Source organism: Amblyomma mixtum, chromosome 1, assembly GCF_055824585.1.
Source record: "Amblyomma mixtum isolate Tamu chromosome 1, ASM5582458v1, whole genome shotgun sequence".
Lineage (NCBI taxonomy): Eukaryota > Metazoa > Arthropoda > Arachnida > Ixodida > Ixodidae > Amblyomma > Amblyomma mixtum.
In genome coordinates this window covers 86,894,697-86,912,109 of record NC_143012.1, presented here as the reverse complement: position 1 = coordinate 86,912,109, position 17,413 = coordinate 86,894,697, and the positions used below count along the sequence as shown (strand labels likewise).

General features: G+C 44.6%; 2 protein-coding genes across 3 annotated transcripts in view; one reads left to right on the top strand and one right to left on the bottom strand.

Annotated features, from left to right (window-relative positions):
- bora (aurora kinase A activator-like protein bora) overlaps positions 1–9,384 on the bottom strand; it is a 37,195-nt gene extending 27,811 nt beyond the window's left edge. The window contains exons 1-2 of the mRNA XM_089554302.1: positions 9,056–9,384; positions 4,624–4,837 (exon numbers count right to left, since the gene is read on the bottom strand). Of these exons, the coding sequence (XP_089410428.1) occupies positions 4,624–4,837; positions 9,056–9,084 (243 nt within the window). The 5' untranslated portion in view covers positions 9,085–9,384. The remainder of the gene's footprint in view (positions 1–4,623; positions 4,838–9,055) is intronic.
- A 347-nt stretch (positions 9,385–9,731) lies between these two features.
- Positions 9,732–16,600, top strand: Mzt1 (Mitotic spindle organizing protein 1). 2 transcript variants are annotated; one of them, XM_089554292.1, is made up of 4 exons: positions 9,732–9,794; positions 9,886–10,040; positions 13,558–13,607; positions 15,507–16,600. In XM_089554292.1, exons 1-3 carry the CDS (start codon positions 9,743–9,745, stop codon positions 13,585–13,587), a joined length of 237 nt encoding a protein of 78 aa, XP_089410418.1. In that variant the 5' UTR covers positions 9,732–9,742; the 3' UTR covers positions 13,588–13,607; positions 15,507–16,600. The 2 variants fall into 2 exon arrangements, with proteins under 2 accessions (XP_089410418.1, XP_089410412.1); XM_089554286.1 differs by having other exon boundaries at positions 13,558–13,632.
- Positions 16,601–17,413: the final 813 nt, after the last annotated feature.

Below are 17,413 nucleotides of genomic sequence, written 5' to 3'. Positions count from 1 at the left end.
CCATTCAACACATGCCTGCTTTCTGAGGTGCACACTTACACAGACGAAGGCATAAAAAGGAGCCAGAGAGGACAGCTTAGTTCTAGCAGGGGACCATCATAGGCATTCAAGCCTGCACTGGCACCAAATGAGTCTTGGTTGGTTTGCATGAAGTCAAGCAGAAGTACAAACTCTCGGGAGAGTCGGCTAGTACAAGTGGGGATGGGTGTGTATACTTTGTTTCATACATAGCACATAACGCTGCCAAAGCTAGCATGCCTGCGCTCAAAAAGCAGTTCGCCATACAACCACAGTGACCACAGACATATTTCGTAGCGGCAAATCTCATGTACCAAGAACGGAAACCTCCAGCACTTTGTTTTACCTCTTGCCACATTTTCGTCCTGTGACTCATTGAGACCTCAGGGAAGTCTCAATGTCTCAAGTCTTCAACAGTCCCTTGAAACTCGGCGTAGAATACTAAGGTTAAAATTTCTCTTTCTATTGAAAACTAACAAACTGTCAATGGACCCCGATTTGTATCTCCAACCGATAACGTCCAGGTCAACCAGAAACAGGCACACTGAATCGTTAAAACCTTACTTTGCCAGAACTAACATATTCAAATTCTCTTTTTTTTTCCCCGCACCATTACCGAGTGGAATCAGTTACCACCATCATCAACAGTTGACATTGATGCCATTGAACAGGCCGTTCATTGATTTTTTTTTTACTTGCCTTGTACTTTTTGTTTTGTGTTTTTTTTTTGTATTGTGTTTATTGTGCCCCTCCTGCTAGGGCCCTTCACTGGGCCTGCAGTATGTCCTAAATAAATAAATAAATAAAGTAAGAATGTCATGTGACAGTTTGACACGCGGCTCATAGGGCAGATCACGCTTGCTCCATCTGTGCTTAAGAAGTAGTCCACACTTGGTGAAAATTACAGCCAGACAGTCCGAAAACTGAGTGCCTCGCAGCTTTGACCATGATTTTCAGTGCTACCACTTTGTTTTATGCCGCTCCTTGCTCTCGTCCAAACAGTCATTAAGCCTACTAGAAGAACAACTGATAATTGGCGGAGTATGATGGTGTTGCGGACGCACTACCTCCGCATCCTCCGCAGCGTCGCCTGCTAAGTATGGAGCGGAGTATAGAAAGCACAAAGCTTGTAGCATACAGTGAACAAACTAGTATGCACTGAAAAATCAATGAAGGTGAAGTCTACCTGCAGCTACTCAGTTTAACCCTTTCCCTGCCACTCCCGAGATAACTCGGGCTACCACATATGCCCACCCCCTGCCTCTCCCGAGTTAACTCGTTTTGGCTGTTTAACTCGCCCCCTGCCGCTCCCGATAATACTCGTGTAAAAAAAAAAAAACATGCAAACATGTACCGCCATCTATGGAGAGACTCCGTAAATTCATAGGTCGTGTAGGGTAAATTTTACAGAACAGATGGCGCCCATGTTTCCACATCCGAGTACCTAGCTTCGTTTTGGTTTCAGCACAGCAGCCATGTGAGGCAGTGTGCCACACTCGTCCGCACTATGACGGACGAAGAAATTCAAAACTGCTTGTGAATTCTGAGTCCAATGATAATGAGAACGAGGAAGGAGCCCATCTAAGTGCCCTGTCGAGTGATGACAGCGATGAAGTCCCCCTGCCACCAAAAAATCCGCGCAAGAAGAGGCAATCCGACAGGCACGATTGGTGCTGGAAGATTTGATTCAGTACAACTAATATCTATAAGATTATCCTGAATAAACATGTCTACATGTCCTGCAGAGCATTTTAGTGCGTTACTAGCAAAAAATTTCCAGGAAACTAACATGCAAAAAAAACCCGGCAGGGTGTGTGCAGCTGTGAGCAAAAAAACCTGGCAGTGAAAGGGTTAAGGCACAAAGCTTGTATTCAAGCAGCTTGTGTGCGCATCTACATGTCTGTACTTGATGGTACACATTCCTTATAAATATTCAGAAATCAGCACCCAAAAGATAGGAACCAGGAGATGAAAAGACTAGACTAACAGCTGAGCCCCATGTATGGATTAAAAAGCTTCATGTTCACTTTTCTTCCCACTTCCGCAGGCCAAACAAACTTCACCAAAGGCTCATTAATTCAAACTTCAAGGGATCTGGAAAAATGTTTGAATTATCGAATGACCCCTAAACAACTGGCAAGACCTGCTTGTATCATGATATATTTATTTAGTGAATGACTGCACACTGGTAGCCTGCTTTTGAGAAGAGAACAGCACAGCAATGCCTGTTTTTCACATTTCCGTCAATGCTTTATGGCGCGAACACTGTGGCCAGTGTCGAAGCAGAACAGCTCCAGAAACAGAAGGAGACATTTACATAAAAAAAATGCCATTTATATAAAAGAATAAAAGGATTGTTAGTTGTCAGTACAGGCATTCCTAGACAGGCCTTTCTAGGACCACTCAACAATTCTTTCTTTCCTGCTTGAGTTGGGTACCTCGCAAAGGAACATAATACACTCAGTCGTGAGAGTATTTGTTGTAAACGATTAGTATACAGCCATGCACAAAATAGCCTAGCATATGCATTGAGGTAACAGCTCAGGGGGCATGACCACAGTCAGGAAAGAAATAAATATAAAACATCTATGTCAGCAAGGTAGAATGTCACATTAGTGAAATTAAGTAGGTTTCTCACGTAATGCCTCATTATTTTGGGGAAAACTCTGCATGTATTGCACATAGTGAATAATTTAAATAGTATGCTAGTCAAATGACTTGCGTAAGCAAATAAACTATCCTGAACTGTACAAGCTGTGGCCCATAAGCCACTGTGAACTTTCAATAAATGTTCAGTTTTGCAGTTATTTGTTCCAACTAAGATATATATGCCAATTACGTAATGCTAAATATTAAGTAAAGCTTTTCCAGTGAAGATGCAATATTGAAGCCCAACCAGCATGCATATTATATTACCACATTGATGGAAAAATTTATTGATTCTTCATTTGACGGCAGCCTAAATAATACTGATAAAATCGGCAAAATCATAATTGGCCTTTAGTTACTGATATCTCTAACTGCAACAATATTTCAGATAGGTAAATGCATTTGTGAACTGACAGCTAGGAAAAAATCGAGCTCAGTAATTTCATTTTTAAAATAATTCTGGCTGCAGCGAGGTATATATCTCAAACATGATTATTTTTCTCACTCTTATTTCATCAAATGTGGTTGCATTATTATTTTTGCCTTGCTAACATTTCCATTCATGCAAATAAAAACTTTCTTCCCTCGCATTACTTTCATCATGCAAAGCACTGTCAACAAGACGAGTATGTAAAGCCGTTGCTAACTTATTTCCAGTATGGCAAATACACATGTGGCTATCAGGACATTGCTTTTCATTGCTAAAAATTTTAGCGTTAAAGTAACAATCTGCCTGGATCATTACTTATTGTACAAAAAATAAATTTATTTTGTGCTCCTTTAATTTCATTAATCAACTGTTACTGCACATTTTTCAAAACAACAAACATGCTCTCGGCTCGAGTTTTTACTCAGGTGTGAACAAATCATTCTGTCTGTGACCTTGACCTGTGACCTGTGCAATACTTATCTGTCCATCTACTCCTTGGGTTACCTATTCCACTGAAGATTGCTGGCTGCAGCAAGTGACAAGTTTAGTAAGAAAGACCAGTGTCTTATTTGGGCCACGTTTTAATATGCGTGCCCAATCAGTGGCAGCAACCAAAGGGCATGAAAGGTGAGTGATCACTTATTCTTTTGGTGGTTTCTACTGCTTGTGACGGTTCCCGATTATGTTCCTAAAAAGGTGAAGTCTGCGGGTCATGAGTTATTTCAAACATTGGCCATGAACCAATGCAGTCTGGTGGGCATATTTACAATGCCTGAATATCAAGCAAAGATGCAGCGTTAGGTGTCACTCTTGTTGCTTCTGCAATATTGTTCATTCAGGCAGATTAGGAATGGGACAGGACAGTTATGATAACTGTTCGAGAATGTGCTGCAGGGTTCGCAGAGTAGGAACAATCTGGTGAACATCCTGTGCTCAAATCAGCACCTGGGACATCATCTTCATCATCAGCCTGACTATGCCCACTGCAGGGCAAAAGGCTCTCCCATGTCCCTCCAATTAACCCTGTCCTGTGCCAGTTGCAGCCATCGTATCTCTGCAAAATTCTTAATCTCATCAGCCCACCTAGCTCTCGGCTGCTCCCTGCTATGCTTGCCTTCTCTTGGAGTCCAGTCCAAGGGGACACTTAACGCACCTTAAGATTGGAATACAATAGCTTTAGAGATCCCCATTGTTGCTACTTTCGTGTTACTGTGTCATTTTTATGCACTTCGGGGTTGATCCTCATAAACTTGTCATCTCTCAACTGGTCCACTTCGATCACACACCTCAATCAGCAGATGAGGTCACAACGTTATGTGACTTCTCAGTCTGGTGGTTCGGTTGCCATCTGCCGTGGGGGGGGGGGGGGGCAAGTCGTGATGGTGTCATAAGGTCACGTGGTGACCTCTCTTAATCAGCGAATTTCGTGACACACACCGCCATTTTTGTGCAATGTGGACTCTAATGCTACTGCATTAAAATAAACAAAGAAAAGGCACGCAAAAGTGTAACCGGTTCAAGCGTACCGAACCGGGTGTCCGCCGGCTCTTGGAGAGGAACATGGACGGGGAGCAGGATGGCTGGGTGAGCTGCTCGGGCTCAACATCGAAAGGGTTGGTGCTGCTGCTGCCGCTGCTGCCACCAGGTGTCGCCAGCAGAGCCACACCGGCCAATGCGCTGCTCCGACTCAGGGGGGAGGCGGGGCCAGTGGATGAACTGCCTTCATCACGGCTGCCACTGCTGGAAGGGGCCAGAAACAGCGTTGCTTTTGGACGTGAAAACACCTTCCACAAGAACTACATTATTTAAGCAGTTCATCATCATCATAAACCTAACTATGACCTCTGGAAGGACGAATGCCCCCATCCCAAATCTCTCCACTTAACCATACCCTGTGCCATCTGCACACATCCTACGCTCTTGCAAATTTCTAGAACCTCATTCGGCAGCCTAACTGTGCGTTGTATTTATACAGCTGAAAGAAGGTATAAATACAAACCTTAGTGCATGTGCAGCAGTAAAAACGACAAAAGATTAAAAAGTGAGGCTTTGCCTTGCACTAGTTGACAAGACGTGTATACATAAGTGTACCATATGATGTCATCACGCTGTGTGCCAGATAAACAGATTCACAATCTACAAGTGGTTGGTTTGGTTTATTGGGGTTTAATGTCCCAAAGCAATTCAGGCTATGAGGGACGCCGTAGTGGAGGGCTCCGGAAATTTCGACCACCTGGGGTTCCTTAACGTGCACTGAGGAGAAATTGAAGTTGACTTGCATCGACAGAATACCAGCTCCTGATTACAAAAACGCCATTCATACTGACAACAAAGCTCTTGTAACGTAGAAAAGAGCAAGAACCAAAATACAGGTATCGCCGCCACAGGCCAAACTCGCAAGTACAAGCTTCATGACGTCATAGGACAAAACAGTGTTGCTAGAACCAATAGTTCTAGCAACACTAGGACACGAGAAGGCACGAATCACTGAGGCGCAGCAAATGCATGCGGAAATCTCCTTGACGCCGCCAGATGGCGCCACGTACCTGACAGCTACGCGCGCTCTTGCAGCGCCGGGACCAATCAGCACCTGCTCACAGCGCTATGCAGGCTCCCGGTATTCCGCTAACGGTAAACAAGGTACACGGTATGCTAAAGGTGTCTATTTGCGAGAACTTCGTTGACGACTTCGAGAACGGGATCCATTGTAACGCTGGCAAAACGCCGGTGCAAACGTAAACGAAGCGACGGCCGCAATAGCCGATAGATGCCTTCAACGTGCGGCCGGCGGTAGCTTTCTTTTCGGCTGCTGCTGGGCCGCACTGCTGGCCGCCAGAAATCACGGAGTCTGCGTTACGTCATGTGCACGTCATGTTTCACGTCACTTAGTACTGTGTCGTCATAGGAGAATCCCAAGTTTGAATCAGAGCAGCGGGAAAAACTTTTTCAATTCGAATCCAAATTTCTTAGAAATAAATGCATCTTTCGCTGCCGGCCAAGTGGCAACAAAGGCATGAAATGCCAAACTATCGGATTCTGCTATAAAAAAAATATTAATAGAGCTCTCCTCAGTGTCCCTTTAACGTGCACTGACATCGCACAGCACACGGGCCTCTGGAATTTCTCCTCAAATCGAAATTCGACCGTTGCAGCCAGGATCAAACTCGCGTCTTTCGGGTCAGCAGCCGAGTGCCGTAGCCACTGAGCCACTGCGGCGGGCATATAGTGGTGACAGTCATATGTGTTCCTATGCTGGAATCAACTGTGAGCTTGTAGAGTGAAATAAATGGAGCATGTTTCAGCTTTCTAACATCATTTGCACATTGCCTAAAGGAAATTGAGAGGTATGGCATTGGCAAGCTTGTACCGACTGCTGGTGAAGTTTCTTGTGCGCATCAAATTTTTCTTGCTTTCCACTAGGACATGCGTGACAGCTATCATAAGCCAATACTCTGTCCTGTTAACTTATGCCCGAATGTGTACTTCGACCAGCTATCGCAGTCTGCTGTCCCCTTGAGAGAAAACTGTGCCAAGTGAACATTCAGAGCTATCGCACAGCGTTGTACAAATTCCACTAACATGCCCACCTTTGGCATGATGGCCAATTTTTATGCACCTCCCCGATGAAATCCTGGTCTGCCATTGTCACTGAGGGGTCGGATCACTTTTTCTCATGTTACTACTAAGCTTAGCAAGACCAGTAATGACGAACAGTGCCCAAGAAATAGAAGTGCAGCCAAGGTAAAATAGGGCACCAGGATTGTCCTGAGTGGAGTTCAGCGTAAATGTGAGCGGACTAGATTTTTCGAACTGCACGCTTAGTTTTATGGAAGGGTACTCGCTCAACACGAATGTTGTGCCACTAGATGCGAGTGTTTTAAAAAAGAATCATACTTCAAAACGTATTAATGAAAAGTTTAAGAGCATTTTTGAAATGCATAGTGCAACAAGGAAGGAAGCATTCATAACTGCCGCGTGCCCAAATTTATCAAGTTCCCTGTTTTTTTCTGAGGCATAACAGATAAATTTTTGCATGCCACAGCTGAGTAAGCGGCTATGAGGGATCACATATTAGAGAGCTATGGATCAATTTTAGCCACTTGGGGATCTTAATGTGAGCCAAAAGTCTCTATGCAGGGGGACTTATGCATGATGCCTATAACACAACACAAGCCAAACCCGGGCCGAAGTTTACGACCTTGTGTTGAGTACAGGTTCTTCTAAAATGTGACAAAAAGAAACAATGTGGTGGTGTATCCAACTAAATAGGATAAATTCGCAAAATTTTAAAAACCCGAAGCCTGAAGGTACTTGGCTCAATATGTTAAAACCGAGGCATAGAACACGCAGTAAAGAGATCAAAGCAGCCCAATGCTCGACTTAACACATGACAGCATTATTAGCACAGCTGTAGTCAGTGCACAGTGCAGCAAGAACCTCAGCTATGCAGAGCATAGCAAGATGAGATTTTGAAGACTTTACAAATACACCAGGGAATATTGCGCTACAACACTGAGTATTAAATTTTTTTCTGGCATCCATATTGCCAGGGCGCTTGATAGCTCATGTTGCATTTCCAGCTTTCTGACTAGCAAAGGAAGTAGCTTAGTGCAGCAAAGAACTTTATTTTTTGCTCTCGCCTGGTGTGAAACGACACTATGTACAATCGCGCTCAATATGAGCTGCAACGCACAAGGCATGGTAGGAGCTCGGTTTTCGAAGTTTTGCGAACCCAGCAGTGCAGTAAATCTTTGCATTTAGCCGTTGATGAAAAGAAAAGACTCCATTGAATCTTTTTGCAAGTTTTGAACTGTGTTTTGAGATGCATTGATTTACTGCAAAGTGGAAACTTGAGCTGGCTGACCCTGGCATGTAGCAAGTTATATTGAGTATGATGGTACCCCACTTTTGTGGCCAGCAACTTTCAACAGCAGCACCCCCCCCAAAGAAGTAGGATGGCAGTTCTACATGCATCGCATGGTTGTGCATATGGTACAACCCTTGTCAAAAGAATGCAGCTCACCGGGTTCACACCTGGGTCAGGAGCTGTGGCTTGTTTGTTATAATAATGATAATAATAACGTTTTTTTCTTTAAACTCTATATCTCTAAAAGGAGAGGAACTCACTCTCAAAAGCTCAGGACTGCACATTTTCGACAAAGGCAACGCATTCTCGACGGGAATCAGTTCCTAGCCCACCTGACTCGACTGAATATTATATTACATAACGCCAACAACGGTAGCCGCAAACCTGGAATAAGGCTCCAGCAGCAGCTATCAATTACACATAAGAGCTGAGCATAATGTACTTAACTGGGCTTTTAAAACCAATTTCAGGCAGCAGGCAAAACAAAAATAAATTACACACGTGTCACCGGTACGTTGGTCTAAATTGTCGCCATAAATCCTTAGCGCAGCAGCTTTCGTGTAATTTACGCTTAAGTACCTATGGCTTTTTTCTTCTTTTTTTTCCGGCGTAATTCCGTTCTCCGCAAGGCGCCTGTGTCGAAAGGCGCGATAAAACGCCGGCTCTTTGAGACGGTACTCCGTCCTCGCATCCGGGAAGTCGGGGCCGGACACCTTTGTCGGGACGACAATGTAACGAGCATTGCACGACCTCAGAGCGAATTCATGCGCTGCTGTTTTCGCCAGACTAGAATACGGCAGATACCGAGCACGCAAATGAGTGTAAAAGGCATTTTCAGAGGCAGATCAAGGCTGGCATCGGTCAAGGCGAAGTTTGAAATGCTGGTGAGGGTGAGGAAGGGGGGTGATGTGAAGACCTCTAAAAAAATTAAAAATTTACAGATTAACCACGCTCCACAGAAAAGCAATTTCAGGCATGTTAATCACCTTACACTGTAAGGACTTTCCACTGTGAGGTAACGCGAAATAGGCGGCGGTCCACCGTGCCGATCTACGATCACAACCGTAATCGCAGGTCACGGTCAAACTTACCGTGCACAAGAATGAGTGTATTCAGTCATTGGAAAGCCCTGAGATGCAGGAACGGACTGCAGATGTGCTCCGGCGACGCACAACCCGATTGTGCTAGAGCGCAGCGATGTCACCAAACTAGAGCCGCCGCAGAAAGGTTCATGCTAGCGGCACGATAGTCCGCAGCGAAAATTTGACTAGCTCGCGCATCTGACGTACTGGAGCGGCACTTCTTCTTCCTGAATTGCAGTATTCGTTCACGAGCGGCTGCATACGATCAAATGAAACTAACTGGCCCCAAAAACCGACATTAGCCAACGAGCTCCGCATCTATTGTCGCGCCATGCAACGTGCTAGGCCATTTAAAGACGCCGCCGACCGTAGACCCGAGTACCACATGCTGCAGATTCCACTTTTGAAGTGGCCAATCGCATTGCGCGTGTTCAAAGCCAAGGCCAATGAAAATCACGTTTCAAGCACAGCTGGTCTTTGGCTGGAATTGGCACGGATTTTTGTGGTTTTTTTCACTACTAAAAAGCAGCTAAAAAGTATGAACGTTAAAATGGCCCATCAAGCTACTCAATAACCTCAACAAAGAAACAAAACAAAATTTGAACACAAATTTAATTTATAAAACAAATGCAAACACGGTTTTTTTTTCTTCATCTTGACTTGGCCGCTGGCTCCTGGCCGGCTTTACAGCGAAAGATGGCGGCTCCCAACGATGATCGACGGAGCGCTGTAAAGGAAACATTTGACGGTGCGTTGAGCTCTTGTTAGCTGCGTATTGCTGTATTTGTGTTTGTATGGTTAACGCGAGTAATGGTTTCTCCGAAATCCGCCTGTCGCAGTTTTGCTGGAGATGTCCCAGCTGCTCAATACCGGACTGGACGCGCACTCGTTGGCGCTATGCGTCCGCCTATGCGAGAACGGCGCCAATCCTGAGGCCCTGGCCAGTCTCATCAAGGAGCTACGTGCCAAGTCACCGTCCAACGTCACAAACTGGGTCAGTGCTGGCATTTTGAAACCGAACTGTCTACTGGTGCTTCTGGATCTGTGCGGTTTCCTTTCTATTGTCATTCTCCGATCTTGTCAGCGGCGGCGTACTGTTTGCGATCGCCACTAAACCAGGCGCGTTCTTTAGTACTAAGCAATGTCTACAGACCGACACATACCCACACATCAGCCTCTTGCACCACGTACACGCGGCATTATACCCAAACACATGCTCACTATGCGGGGAACACCCAACACCCTCCCACACTAAATGGACTTGCCAAATCATGCAGGCCGCGCCGAAAGTCCCAAACCCACAACCTGAGAAGTGGGAGGCCGTGCTGTCTAGCTGAAGCCTAGAAAACCAAAGACAGGTGGTTCAGCGGGCGCAGCAAACAAACAGCTAAGGCCGTAGGAACCCTGGGCTAACGGCCCCTCCCAGATCAGGGCACACAAACCTCTTTATTGAATAAAGTTTATCACCACCACTGTCTAAGTGGAAAGCTTCGTGAACGCCGCGCATTTGGTTTTCGTTCCGGCGCTGCGCTTTGCAAGGTGGATTATTCCCGCTAGTTGCTCGGTCAGCTGATCGAGGTGTGCCCCGCTTATTTTTCTAATATTCGCGCTTGCTGGTCATTTAAAACGGTGGCTTAGTGGCGTTCGACTGCAGGGTCTATTGTCGCGGGATCGAATCCCGGCTGCGGCGGCCGCATTTAGACAGAGTAGAGTCTCAAAACTTGAGGCCAGCGAACTCAGACGAGGCAACGAAGACAAGGCGCCCGTATTCTGTGCGATGTCAGTGCACGTTAAGATTCCCAGGTGGTGAAAACTATTCCGGAGCCCTCCGCTACAGCCTTTCCTAAAGCCTGTGTGCAGTGTTGGGACGTCGCATCCCTCATACCATATCACACTGGCAGGTAGTGCCTGTCTTTTGTTAAAAAATGTTTCCCAGCGACTGAAACAGAAGCTGAACGAGTTGTGTAAGATATCACGTCTTCCCTACGCTGGACTGGTTTTATCCACTATCCAGGTCTTTTACAGGTTTACTTACAAAGCTCCAAATTGTGCAATTTACACTTTAACGTTGAGGCATTTTGCAAAGTTTCACTTTTTCAGAATAATATACTGAGGGCATAAATGTCAAATGCCTGCATTGGTGAGCCAGTAGAATCAAGGTGTTTTTCTTTTTATAACAAGAATCCTTATTGAGACTGGTCGTAGGGCTGCTTTTGATCAGCATCCGTGCATTACCAGTCGTCTAAAAACTAAGCACTGGTTGGAGCACATGGCCCCAAGTCCTCTTAGTGCATCATAATCACCTAAACTAGTACTGCAGCGCAGCACATTAGTCACAATAACATACGTTAGCTGTCCATCACGTCATTAATGTGCTACTGTAGCAACTGTTGTGCTAGTTGCCTGGTACTCGCATAACTTGGAAGCTCTAGGTGAAAGGGGTGGAAGATAAGAGCCTGTCAGAAGCATGTGATGAGCTGAAAGGATTTGGCGTTTGCGTCTTACTGGTGTCAGCTAAAAACTCTCATAGTTGAAGGTCGACTAGCATGAAAACTAGCACAAGGACTCAGTGGTTCAACTGTGCCTTGTGTGGTCAGAGAATTTTTAAACTTTTTGGAATTTCCTGCTTCATGTTAGCCTCTGTTATAACTTTATCAAAATATGCAGTCTTGTTGCAGCCTGAGTAACAAACATGGCCGGCAGAGTTTGGTACTCCATGTGCACCAAAAACGCTCCTCGGCTTCAGGCAGTCTGCTCTGGTCTTTCACAGGCCACTTAAATTGCTCTTGTGGCGTGACTGGCGGTACCTCCAGCAACCAATGAAACGCGAACAAAACAAATGAACCACAGACAGCAAAATTAGAAGCTCTAAGCTAGGGGAGCTTCAGTATTAGTGGAGAGTAATTTCACTTCGAAGGTACGAAGAGTGCCCTTCAGAACTGTTAATCAGTCTCACTGGTATTTCCTCTCAGGCAGTGAGTAAGGGCACTGTTAGAGTGAGAAATTGCTGCCGTCAGGAAGGGGCAATAAAATATACTGCGATTAATCTGTGAACTGCACATTTTAGACAAGCATCACTAATGAACCAACACTTCGGAGACTCTGCCATAAACCGATATCATGTGTGTGTTTGTCCCTTGGCTCTCATTTTTAACCTTCCACTGCAGGTATACTGTGCCTTTTTTTCTTTTTTAATTGACTTTTGATTGTCTTCTGTTTTTATTGCTATGTTTACTTATTTTGATTGGTTTAAGCCCGTGATAGCTGTGCTGGGGTAGACATTCACTCACACCCTTTGTTGTATTCTTTTGGCTCCTGCCTGCAAGGCCTGTTGTCCAGAAAACAAAAGCCAGTTGACGAAGCCTTGGCTGTTCAGTGAGAAGGAAAACTAATAAGAAAGCATTTGTGCGAATTATAATGGTATCCTTGGTTCTAAGTGACCAATGAGCCCGAAAGATGCTTAACCACACTGGTGCAGTGTCACCATACTTGCAAGTACTTATCCTACTTTGTGAAGAACACTGATTCACCAGAAAAAGTTGATAAAATTCTATTTGTTGCGTGCCATCAAGGGTGCATGAATGTAGCTAATTGTAGTTTTTTTTATTTTATCTCCTTTTTTCGTTTCTTCCCCCCTGTCCTTTTTACTCTTTGCCTTCTTTCTGCAGTTCCTCTTTTTTTATTTTTTTTGTCTTCTGCTTTTTTTTATAAGGTACTGTACTGTGAGAGCACGACCTGTTCTTTTTTTTGTTTTCTTTGGAGGTTATGTACAGGATTTGTTTTTTCTTTTTGCGCATGGCACTTGCTACCTGGCTATGATCTTTTTCTGCCATAAATCAGTATCATGTGTGTGTCCCTTGGCTCTCATTTTAATTTTCCACTGCAGGTATACTGTGCCTCTTTTTCTTTTCTAATTGACTTTTGATTGTCTCCTGTTTTTTTGTTTTTTTTGCTACGGTTGTTTTAATTGGTTTAAGCCCGATAGTTGTACTGGGGCATGCATTCCCTCAGCACTTTTTTGTATTCTTTTGGCTCCTGCCTGTCAGAGGGACACCAAAACTGAGGATGCTTGGAATACACACTCTAGCTTTGCATTTTGTGAGTGCCTGTGGATAACAACCTCGATGTGACATAAGCAAAAATTGGCCTACTCAGAATTGTATCGTGGGAAGCACCAAGACCAAGGGTCTTGTACTCACTTAAAATAGTTTTTGAGGGCACCTACGATGATGGGGCAATCTTTATCTTCTGCTGTCGCTGTTGAGGGATGCCCACAAGGTGTGTCTTGCATGTGGCCTTCAGAGTAGAATGCCTGCAAGGCGTGGTCCACAGTCTTTTGTGGCTAATTAACAGGAATGCTTGTGATTGATTGCAAATACCATTTCTGGGCAAGCTCAGTTATTGTCAAGTGCCCAAGTGAACCCCAGCCTTGAACACACCCACTGTATTTGTTGTCACTGTTTGCAAACCAGCCTTCAGGTTTGTATCTGATCATTGTTTGTCTTATGCAGAGCTTGAGGCCTGAGCATGCGGAGCGGTGACTGGGGACACCTCCTCACAGGTGCGAAAATCGGCTGGCCACACTGGTGTGTTTTGACTTGTTGGACTTGGCAGATTATGCATTAACATTAGTGTACCCCGTGACGGGATGAAGAAGCCGCTGCCACTGACGAGTCCAGACCGTGCAAGCGGACGGCTTGGTCCAGTTCGTCAGTCACCGTGCGACCCCCGTTCCACTGTCTCCCATCTGCCAACCATTGCCTTTCACTCTCTCACTGCCTGCCCTATCCAGTTTGTTCCCTCCCGCCTCCTCTCCTCTATTTTCTCTCTCTCCACTCTGCCACCTGCCAATCGAGACTTGAGAGAGAGGGACAGATTTTTCTTACGTAGGGGTTCGAATACTGTCACATTAAAATTAGATGCCGTACTCACTTTTAAGATCTAACTCGTTCTGTTCTGTCCCTGAGCATATATTTTTTTGTAAGCCAGGCTGTTGTCCAGGGGGACCGGAAACATGTTACTGTAATGGAAGGGCTGCAGTCGTTGCTCCTGTGTTGAAATTGGAACAATACTTGCAAGGCTTATTCTTGAACACAAAGAATGCCCAGTACACTTTAATTAAGTAATAATGGAGGAAAGAGTTATTATGATCAGATCATAATAGTTGGTTGGTAATCACATCTTATTGGATGCTGAGCAGCTGTTCCCTTTAACAATGAACTGTACTGTACAGCCACCTGGCCCTTGCTGTTGGTTTGGCACAGGTGACAGGTGCATTAAGCTTAGTAAGTGGATGCATCCTGTTAAAAGTGTAGCTGTGGAGTGCTGTTTATAAGCAGGGTTCAGACTTTTTTTGGTTTAAACTGAGAAAATCTGGTAAAAGTACACCGAATTTAATTTCTTAAATTTTAGTCTTAACCAAGACAGTTTAGTATCCTTCACATGCTTTGCCACAGCTAGCTGGCTGTTAAATAAAAGTTACGCTTACTCAGAGGAAAAAAAAATTAAATGGTTGTACTGTTGAATTAAACGTCGCAGTTGTGCATTTTGAGGCATTGGTCAGCTACCTTACACGCCTCTACAGACTGGAAGGATCTACTTCCTTGCAGTCTGCTAGCAGAGCACTTTTTATTACCTTTCATTGCTTGCTCGGGGTAGTTACTTAGTCAAGTATGTTTCTAGACTGCATATAAGAACACTGGTGAGAAATTATACTTAATTATCACGTAAAAGTATCGTATTTCGGCTACTGCAATGGTTCATTGGCAGTTCCATTGCAGCTTCCAGCATGCAGACCATGTGATTCAGTGCCCTGCCCTCTCGCTTATGCCAGCGCAACAACCCTGCAGTAACCTGAGAGCCCAGTTTTTAGAAGTAAACTAATAGATAATGTAATATATAATATAGTAATAATTTAATATGGCTCGATCATTAAAGATCTGTCACTTTTTATAGTTTTTTTTTAATTTCTTGTGACAAGCACGGCTCTTTGTATGACCATTAAAATTTTTAATTTAATGGCAGCTTAATCGAATGCTTGTGCTGACAAAACGGCCAAGTGACTTTTGACGGCACAGGAGTGCCAGATTAGTTTCCGAAAAATAAGCAGCAGTTCATGAGCAGAAAATAATATTATTTCCCCCAAAAAAACTAGAAACCCACTTGAATTACATACTGAAAGAAGTGTGCTGAATTTTCAAAAAATAAAAGCCACAAAGTCCAGCTTCCGCCTATAAGCTGCATGGTAGAGTTATCACTGTCATTTCATTTCACCTTTAGAGAGTGAAAAGTCCGTAAGTTTTTCTGCGAGAGCCAGAACGCAGTGATGGAACGATGGGCCTCGCTGTTGCTAACCTGTGTGTGTAGTTATACCTGAGTTAAAATTGGGCCAAGTTAATGTTAATGTTGCTTAGTTTGAACAGGAATGCACGCTGATTCTCCCCTGGAAACTTTGTTTCAGTTGACACCAGATACCAGCAGCTATGAGGCACCATCCCTGGAGTTTCTGTCATATCTATCAAGCAAGTGGTCTCGTGTGCCCTCATCGAAAGTGTTCAGCGTCCATGAACCTTCAGCCATAAGGGCCTGTCATCTGAGGCTGATGCTGAACAACACGTTTCAGGCCTTTCTCCTATGTTCTTGACTGTGCAAAGCATGGTGGCTGTGGCTGTTGTGTAAATAACTTTTAGAGTTCAAGCAGTATGTTGAAGGTGTAGTTTGTTTCCTCTAAGCAACATACACCCTTGTCCTTGACTGTGGAAAGGGAAACATGAACCAACTAGCCCGAAGCAGAACTTTAATCGTGGAAAGGGATAGTGGCCGTGACTGTTGTATTAAGTAACTTTTAAAGTGCAGGCAGTATGTTAGAGGTGTGGTTTGTTATCTCTAGGTAACACCCATGTCCTTAGCTGCGCTAAGCTTAGGGGCAGCGACCATTGTATGACGTAACTTTTAAACTGCAAGTGGTATGTTGAAGGTGTAGCTTGTTACTTTTAAGGGCCATACACCCATGTGCATCGCTGTGCAAAGCATTGTGGCAGTTACTGTTGTATAAAGGAATGTTTTATGTAAGCAGTACGTTAAGGGTGTAGTTTGTTGCCTTTAAGCAGTATAAGTTTTTAGTGTAGTCTGCACATGTGTAACTCGGGAAAGCCACAGTAACTGTATCTCACAAATGCCATTTCTCTCCCCCACCCATAAAAATGATGTAAAACTTCGCGTCCAGAGTACATTGTAGTATAGTTAAGTAATCTCAAATGGTGGCTTATTTGCCGGACAGCTTGGTTTACCAGTCCGCCAGTCCGAAAAGTCAGGTTGTGTTGTTATTGTGAAACCTTGCAGGTTTTCAGATTAATTGTTAAAATAATTTGAGGAGGTGAAATTTGCATTATTGTGGAATGCTCCTATTCTCTAAACCAGTTCTATTAACTTATGCTGTTTACACTCAAGCATTTTTACATCAGCCAGCATTGCGTTTTTTGTAGCAATCTGGCAGTTTAAAGATTTTATTTATTGTAAAATAGTTTTCTTCATCCAATAAACTGCTACCATTGTCATGCTGTAAGTTTTTTATGGTACACAGCATGTGCACCTCAGTCAATAATGCATGCACTGCAGCCGTTTGAATGCTCTCAGCCCTCTCAACTGGACACCATATGCATCCATCAACTCAAGAAAGTCTGACATACAAATACTGTGGTGGAACATGAACTAGACATAAAAAAAATTCTTAGACATAAGCTTACCAGCTTAGCATATTAATCAGCGAAGGCTGATTGGCATTAGCGGCGGAGGAGAGGCCTGGAGTGGCAGGCTTATTTTTTGGTGTCTATACACTCAAGTGCATACCTTCCTCAGCTTGGGATCTTGGTTAGTTTTTTTTGAGGAACAGAAACCACACAGTAACTCTCACACAGTAACTCTCCCTTCTCGGTGGACACCTCAACCGTGCTGTGCCTGTAGGGAAGGGAGGATGGTGGCAGTGAAAGAAGAAAGATGGGTAAATGTCTTGCATATCTAGGTGGCCACCCCAACCACGCCCTAAGGGAAGGGGTAATGGAGAGCGTGAAAGAAGAAAGGTGCCGTAGTGAAGGTCTCTCTGAAAACAGCGGCTTAGCTCGGCTATGCCAGGATATACATAGCGAAAGCGAGCACAACAACGAGGCAAGCGGTGTGACGTCATACAAAATGGCAGCGCTGCGCCCGCCAGCTGCGGCGGTTGCTAGGCAACGGCTCAAGGTCGCTCCCTGTGCCTCCTCGGAGCACCGCCACAGCGAAATCGCAAGTTCGTGGCCAATGTAGCTTTCGCTACAAAAACTTTATGGGATCATGGGGGAGGGGGGGGGGGGGGTGCTTAACACCCTAAAG